This window comes from Cicer arietinum, chromosome 4, assembly GCF_000331145.2.
Source record: "Cicer arietinum cultivar CDC Frontier isolate Library 1 chromosome 4, Cicar.CDCFrontier_v2.0, whole genome shotgun sequence".
Lineage (NCBI taxonomy): Eukaryota > Viridiplantae > Streptophyta > Magnoliopsida > Fabales > Fabaceae > Cicer > Cicer arietinum.
This window is the reverse complement of record NC_021163.2, coordinates 23,529,959-23,538,866: the sequence shown is the minus strand read 5'-3', so window position 1 is coordinate 23,538,866 and position 8,908 is coordinate 23,529,959. Positions and strand designations below refer to the sequence as shown.

Below are 8,908 nucleotides of genomic sequence, written 5' to 3'. Positions count from 1 at the left end.
TATATATATATATATATATATATATATGCCAAAGCAATGCACCATATAGACCAAACCTCTAAATTATTTCTCTCTGCAGTCACAGTATATGCCATAAAGAACCAATTGTTAACTAACTCAATAACTAACCAAGGTTATCTATCAAATAAACAAGCTGGTAAAGGAATATGCTATTGTAACCGAAAAGCAAATGTGGTAAGCAAGAAACTACCTAGTACAAACACTAAAAAATCAAGATAAGAGATTAATGGTGAAGCCTTTTTCTCCCTCTAATAAACATAAGGCAATATTCTCCATGGAACGAGTTTCCTATACTCTATCCATATCTCTTTGTACTTCTCTGCGCAACGAGCTTCGTCCCTTCTCTCTCTCCAGATTAACAGAATGAGAAGATAAATTGGATAGAAGTATGGAACTGGTGAACTGCAACAATTAGTATGTTAATTATGAATGGTTGAATATTGTTTTCTTTTACAAAAAATTATATATTCATAACTTCATATTGACATCATAGAGTTGAAGAGGTTACCTTATGCCACAAGGTAAGCTGAAAGAGAGAGCAAGCAGCAAGTCCCCTAGGTAATTACAGTGTCTAGCAACACCCCTTTTAACAAAATAATGATAATAATAAGTTAATAAATTCAGTGATAAACAGAAACAAGAATATGAACATGTTCTAACCATCTTGGCGATTGCAAATGATAATGATAATATTAAATCTTGTTACATGTTATGAGCTACATGAAGAATGAAAAAAAAATCGCATACATAGTAATTACAAACAAAATATGGCTAATGTCTTTTCCTTTTCTTTTCCATAAACTATTTTTAACTTATTTTCATAAGCTCACGAGAATAGCATATGAAAACAGCTAATAACATAAATATAGTTTGACTTTATTTTATCTTTTGTTATAGAAATAACTTATGCTTATACTTATACATAAGCACTTATATAATAAGTGTTCATGCTATAAGTGCTTAATTAAGTTGTTTATTCAAACAAAATCAAAAAAATATCAAATGAAATGAAATCTTACCAATAACCAGAAGCAAGTAGCTTGCCTCCAATGACTTTTGGAGACTTGCCCCATATAGGAGCCTTTGGATTCTTCTTGAAATCATGTTTTTGCTTGTTTGCTCCTCGAAATACCTTGTATCTGCAGTTATATTCAAATTACAGTTTATAAGGTTTACCGACAGAAAATGATTATGTGATAATTACATCAATAGCAGTTTCATAAAATTTTCTTTTATGTGTCAATTTTATGTCGCCCAAGGAGTGTGTGTTGTGCATAATGCATTGTAGAATTTACTTTTACAGATTATGGCTACGTTACCCAATAAGGAAGACAAAGCAATTAGCTACAATAGAAGCCGTTGTTAACTCCACCTTGTTCCTCAAGAGCCACCAGCCCTACCAGAAGTTGCATATTGTCAATACATGCAAGATTTTATTCTGTAAATAAAGTGAAGCTAACAAAACTTGTCAGTTTTATTTTCCCACATAGGTGAATAAGAACGTGTTTCAGGGTTCGTTTGTTACTGATTCTAAAAAGTTATTTCAGGATTCAGTAATTTAGAGATGTTTAAGAAAAGCAGAAGCTGTTTTGTGTTTATCTGGCATAGTGAAAATGACCTTTTTTAAAAAATCAGTTATAAAAAATGATTTTATTGAGAAATTACTAAAAATAGCTTCTCATTAGTTTTTAGATTATTTTCAGATTCTCATTTTTTTTAAATGTTGTAACAAACAGACAAAAACTTTAAAAAGTGAATATTTAAAAAAAATTGTGATTCTTTTATTGAAAAAACTATAGCAAACGGGCCCTAAATCATAGACCTAACTAAAGAACATCTCTTTCATGACTTTGCAAATAAGCTGCATGTTGGAACATCTTTAATTGTCAACCAAGCTCGTAATTATGATGAATACCTGAATGCTAAAAGTAAAAGGAATCCACACTAAATCTCCAAAGACCAACATGAATCCTAGTCTCTCTGCAATTATATCCCATCTACAGAAGACAAGAAAAGGTTAGAAAAGAGAATTAAACCATATGTGAATTACAAAATGGACATCTTGACGATAATTTAGTGAAAATATGATTGTCTTGTTAATTCTTTGTAGATTTTAATATGAAAAGTTAGGATGCAACATTGTATATATGTATATATATATTCTATTTTATTTGATCTATATTGTCCAGATCTAGATCCAAGATTTTCTTAATTGTTATATCCCCGTATTGTGTCGATTTGGATGCAGTGCTCGTCCCTGTATCTATGCAACTTAGTTTTTAAACAGCTTAATCCTTGAAAGTTATTTTGAAAATCATATGCTCCACCTAATAAATTCTCAATTCAGATTCATTCCAATCTGGACCTTATCCTACACGAAATTGTACAGATTATTCATTTATACACTAATCACCCCAATGCAGCTATGACATCAAAATTCAATCATATCAGTTATTGTAACTGGAATTCTACAATGGGTGGTTCTTCCCCTCACAAAGAAAGGTACTCTTGATTTAACCTTAAATTTTATAAGCATGACATGGACAATACAAAATCCAAATTTAGAAATAGATTTTTACTAAAACTTGTCATGTAAATTTTTTCCATTGGTGCGAGAATTCTGATTTACAATAATGTGAATGAATGTCATCGTAATAAAGCTTAAAATAAGACATGTTATGCATGATGAAATCTAAAGAGCCCGTCAACGTAATAGTTTTCTAGTGGAAAAGGTGTAACTCACTTACGTGGATGTCATGTACTCTTCGTGTACAAAGTAGTCCAGGATGTATAGCTGGAACAAATGCATAGAAATTAAAAAATCAGACACGTGGAATAGGAGCAATTTTGATCACTGAAAAGGCAGTATGCAAGTTTTTGAGATTACCGCACAGAATAGCTGGAAGAGAATCATTGACTTGCTCAAAGTACCATCTTGAATGCTCTTAGCAAGAACTGAAAGATTGATGAGTAGCCACCCCATCATTCCAGCTCTAACAAAGAAAAATCTGCAATTGATAATTCAGTTAGATGTATATATTGTCTATGCTGATGGTGTTTACATATTGTCTTATTTCATGAGTCAGTTAAGATGCATGTGAGCTATATATAGAAAAATTGACAGAAAGAAAAATTGACTAGTAAAATAAGGACAAGAATACTAAGATTAACTTTAGTCAAATGACGCAATACAAGACAAACATTAATTACAGAAATTTTAGAATGTGGACATGGCATTAGAATGTAGAGGGCATAGATAGTTTTTAGAATAGTTATTCACATGTTTAGATCCATTTGAAACTTCCTTGGAGTATTCAGAATGTTTAAGAATGTATTTGTAGAAGAGATAAACATTGCATTCCATGGGAGGGGGAAGATATATTGATTGTTAGAAGTTCATAACTCAATTAGTATACAGTGATGATGAATGAGAAGAAATAAACATTTTCATTGGCACTGATGAGGTAAGATAAGATTATTCTCCCGTAGCTGACGATTAATAAAAAGTCGTTTAAATAGGAACAAGCAAAGAACCACGATGAATAGGTCACATACTTGAGGTCAATACTCATGAATTGAGGATTTAATTGTATTCCAAACCACCTGTTAAAATAAAATAGAAAACAAAACTCAACAAGATTAACCAAAGAAACATAATTTCTACAGGGGAATAAAGTCAACTTGTTGCTACTAATTGCTTTAAATGAAGTGTTAAGTGGGAACATATTAAAATTGGAAAAGAGAGGATAAGGGTCATGAAATAACTCATTGCACACACATTATTTCTGTATCTCCATGAAGGTTAAGGAGTTGATATGAAATAAATAGATACCTACAACTTCCAAACTACGGTCCTTTAAATTTTTCCACTAAAGTAGAAAATAGATAAAGCAATGTTAACATTTATAACATACCAATCGTGTATCAGGTTTCCACTGATATGAGGTTTTAGCGATGAACCTTTACTCTGTGACTTGCAACCGGAAAAATAGAGTACCAAGGTCACCTGCCATTTATATGCAAGAGATGATCAGACGTGACAGACCAAAGGTGGAAGATCTTATCATGCTATCCAGAATGACAAAAATTAAACAAAAAGGGTAAAGGGCTGGCTATAACACAAACCACAGATAGATGATACCTAAGTCCAAAAATTCGGTGATATAAATTTTTTATCAAGTTCCAAATGGATCACATGAAATAGTTCAATTAAAAGAGGTAAAGGACTGCCAAAGAAAACTTTAGACCAACCACCAAAAAAGATAATAGGTACCGGGTTTAGGCCTTAGCCAACAAATGGGTTTGTTTATGTGGCCATTTTGTTACAGGGGAATGGGGATAATACTAAGGAGAGGGATAGCAAGGACGAGTCATTCAGGATATTTTCTGTTAGAAACCATTTGGTTTGGCTTAGAGAGCGAGTCATCTCTTCTCAGAGAGGAGCTTAACTCTGGGCAGTAGGAGTACCATTGTACTGTAATTTTCCCTTTTGAGTAAATAATATGAAATCCCTTTATCATAATTTCTAGGTTCTATCAAAAGACCATATTCTAATTGGTTTAACTAAATATCTGGTATTTGAGAGAACTCAATGATGTAACCATGTGACTAATACCACCTAATAAGATAAGACTAAATCCTCTTTGATTGAGTTTTTTTTTCCTTTTTGAGAATTGTCAATTGAGTTTAAAACTATGATATTCGCTTACATTCTCAATTCTTTCACATTGGTAGTATAGATTTGAAAATTAATCTATTTACACCAAATTAGTGTGTATAACTATGTTTTTCAGAATTAGTCGAGTCTATAAAAAGATAGGTCCACTTAACCTATTGAAAAGCTTTGATATGACAAACTAGCAAATGAAAATTCTATTTAGAGTGATTTGGAAAGTATCTACCTAACGTTCAAAATCAGAAGTCACTAGTAAGTCATGAAGAAAGTGCTAATCAAGGGAGAGATATTAAATAATTAAACTATACAGCAATACATATCACTGTTAAGTGTTTATAAAGATAAACACGACCAGTAAAAAAATAAGCAGATGCAACTAGTTTGAAGCTCCAAAAGTTAATTCTAAGCTTACATACAAGAAAACTGAAGATAAAAGTTGTAGACAGCAACTCAAGTCCTCTATCTGCTATAGCCTGCAAGAATTACCAAAATAGTTAATAAAACATGTAAATTTCTGCACATAGTTCTAAATTGTGGTTTGCAACAGCAATATAAAGGTTTTCGAGGTCTCTGTAATGGCATCGCAATCGTAGCTATATTGACCGCATTTGTCTGCATTTTGCCATAAAATCAAAGTTCGCAGATAACCGCAATGCAACTTAGAACAACCCAAATCTTCATAAAAGATATCGGCGCTGCATCAAAAGTAACACTATATGCCACTCTACTCCTAACTTGAATTTCATGAACTTAGACAAATGCATTGAATAAAATTAGATAAGCAAAAGATCTAGATGCATAATAACAACTAAATTACTATTCATACACAAATTCTGCAAACACATACAGTTAGAGATACAAATTCCATCTTAGCACTGATCCAAAGAAGTCCAACCAACAGAATAAGCGAAACTAGACCTGAAAAAAATGAGAATAAATTTAAAACCTCTGGAGCACCAACACATCTGATTGAATGCATGTCCAATGTGTGACAGTCAATGTCGGATACCGACACGACACCGACACTTCGATTAAATTCAATTAATTCATTTACTCAAATTGTTACCGGTTGGTGTCTGTATCAGTCTCCGTGTTAAAACCCCATTACATGAAAGAAAAATAAATAAAAAACCAAAATAACAAGCACAGTAAGTGACCATTGCATCGATAGTGAAGACGAGTTCCATCAGGAAGAACAACACCAGGAACAAGTTTTCCAGGGAGAATGGATCCAACAATGGCCAAGTAAGTGAAAAATCCAGCGAGTAATGCGACCTGACCCAGATTGGGAAAATGTAACAAAATTTGAAATTGATAATTTGATTGGTATAAATAAGTGAAATAAAGAAGTGGGTTGTGAGTAATAGTGACTAACAGAGTTCGAAGATGGAATTAGAGCGTGAATGAGAAAACCCAGATCCATGTGTGACACTGTGAATGAGTCTTCAGTGAGTGAAAGATTGTGACTTTGTTTTCAGCGGCTAATGAAAATTGACATGGCGATGCACTCTACCTACTTGATTGAAAGACTAAAATAACTTCATTTCCTTTTCTTTTTAGTCTTCTTTCAATTTAACTGCACTGTTTTTTTTCGTCTACCAAAAAACAACCATTTTGGTCCCTATTTTCATTAGTGTTGCTGATTTTCTCAGATTTTTTAACTAATGATTTCACATATTTTCATGATATAATAATCCATGAATTATTATTTTCATAATAAGATTCTTTTTTCAAGCCACCTCTTCGTTTCCTTTCATTTTATTTATTTAAAAAAAGAAATGTGTAAAAAAAATCTTAGAAGAGTACTGTTAATTAAGGGTATTATTTAGTGTATAGAAATTTGCGTTCAAAACAAAAATACTCGTTAAACATTTGTTGTTGTTTTTTATTTATTTCACGCATATAAAATATAATTTTTGAAATTCCCATTGATCGTTACACCCAAAGCAGATATAGACATTTTTCCATGACCAGTATTCATCTATATCCTATCAAATCATATATATATTCTTTTATTTTATTATTTTGACAAAATATAACGTGCTTCTTTTCAATTCCATTATTATCCCGTTGTACTTTCGTACTATATACAAACTACAATTAAATTTAAACTCTCTTTTATTTTTATTTTTTAATATAAGTTTAAGTGTTTCTTAATCAAGTTTTATAAAAATAATAATACTTTTATATATATATATATATATATATATATATATCCTCAAATGTGGAGTTTATAGCTTATACGAGGAATAAGAGGATATATTGAATAAAAGTTAAAAGTTATCTAATTCCTATTTAAAATTAAAAGTTTTATGAATATAAAAATAAGATGGAGAAAAACAATATTGAGTTGATCATTTATTTTTAAGAATAGATATATAAATTAGTATTTTTAAATTATCTTTTTTAAGTTGCCGATGCCATATGCCATATAGTTGTAATTCTTCTTTATTTTTTGTAGGTTTTATGTTTTTTTTATTTTAATTTCTATTTATTATTATTCTCTCTTTTTTTAGGGTTTTTTATTTAAAAATCATTTTTTTTTTAAATATCAATCTGCCCTAGTTCTAAAAAAAATACCAGAATGTCCTACTTTTTGGCATCAGTAGTAGGTCGCATCCTAGGCCTGCGACTTCCTGAAAGGCCTTTTTTTTTTTAGTAGCAGGTCGCATCCTGGGCCTGCGACTTCCTGAATGACCTTTTTTTTTTTCAGTAGTAGGTCGCATCCTAGGCCTGCGACTTCCTGAAAGGCCTGTTTTTTTTTTTCAGTACATGGTCGCATCCTAGGGATGCGACCTCCTACTACGTTCTATTAATAAAATAAAAATACTTTTATTATTTAATATATTCAATAATTTATTTTAATATTATATATTCTTTGATTGTTGAATTTTGTCATTTATTATTAGGTATATTATATTGGATATATTATATTTATTATTATTAAATATTTTAAAAATAATTATAACATTAAAAAATACAAAATATTGTTATAAATAATTAAAATAATTAATTTAATATTATTATATAACTTTTAATAATTATTATAATAAATAATAATAATAATAATAATAATAATAATAAAAAGTAAATTCTATTAATAAAATAAAATAAAAATACATTAAATTAAAAGAAAAATACATTAAAAAAAATAATTTTAATAATAATAATAATAATTTTAATATTAATAATAAGAAAATTATATTAATACATTAAAATAAAATTACATTCAATTAAAAGAAAAAAAATACATCAATTTTGAGGAGATGTGCCAGCAACGTTTGGACATGTTTCTTAGTATGACCAGATACCCGACATAATCCGTACTTTTTTGGGACTCTATCAGTAGTGCAATCATTTATAGATCACAATTTATAAAAATTAATCATTTGTTTCATAAACTTTGTTGTCATTAAAATATACATAAAAGATATTTTTACATCAACATATTGGACTAGCTTAAGTTCGGTGAATCAGTATACTTTTTATTTAAAAATCCCTTTTTTTTTTTTAAATACCAATCTGCCCTAGTTCTAAAAAAAAATACCAGAATGCCCTACTTTTTAGCATCAGTAGCAGGTCGCATCCTGGGCCTGCGACTTCTTGAAAGGCCTTTTTTTTTCTTTTCAGTAGCAGGTCGCATCCTGGGCCCGCGACTTCCTGAAAGGCCTTTTTTTTTTTTTTTTTCCAAGTAGCAGGTCGCATCCTGGGCCCGCGACTTCCTGAATGGCCTTTTTTTTTTTTTTTTCCAGTAGCAGGTCGCATCCTCGGCCTGCGACTTCCTGAAAGGCCTGTTTTTTTTCTTCAGTACATGGTCGCATCCTGGGGATGCGACCTCCTACTACGTATTTTTTTTTTTGATAATAATAATAATGAGTATAATAATAAAAATAATAATAATAATTTTAATAATAATAATAATAAAAAGAAAATTCTATTAATAAAATAAAAATACTTTTATTATTTAATATATTCAATAATTTATTTTAATATTATATATTCTTTGATTGTTGAATTTTGTTATTTATTATTAGGTATATTATATTGGATATATTATATTTATTATTATTAAATATTTTAAAAATAATTATAACATTAAAAAATACAAAATATTGTTATAAATAATTAAAATAATTAATTTAATATTATTATATAACTTTTAATAATTATTATAATAAATAATAATAATAATAATAATAATAATAATAAAAA

At 29.7% G+C, this 8,908-nt stretch overlaps 1 protein-coding gene across 1 annotated transcript; it reads right to left on the bottom strand.

Moving 5' to 3' along the window:
* Positions 1-46: 46 nt before the first annotated feature.
* Positions 47-6,251, bottom strand: LOC101512523 (delta(14)-sterol reductase). Its single transcript, XM_004497543.4, has 13 exons — positions 6,072-6,251; positions 5,854-5,971; positions 5,544-5,614; positions 5,113-5,169; positions 3,936-4,027; positions 3,577-3,624; positions 2,909-3,029; positions 2,769-2,815; positions 1,937-2,018; positions 1,341-1,417; positions 1,041-1,160; positions 530-604; positions 47-423 (listed from the first exon to the last, which is right to left on the bottom strand). Exons 1-13 carry the CDS (start codon positions 6,117-6,119, stop codon positions 270-272), a joined length of 1,110 nt encoding a protein of 369 aa, XP_004497600.1. The 5' UTR covers positions 6,120-6,251; the 3' UTR covers positions 47-269.
* Between the last annotated feature and the right edge of the window lie 2,657 nt (positions 6,252-8,908).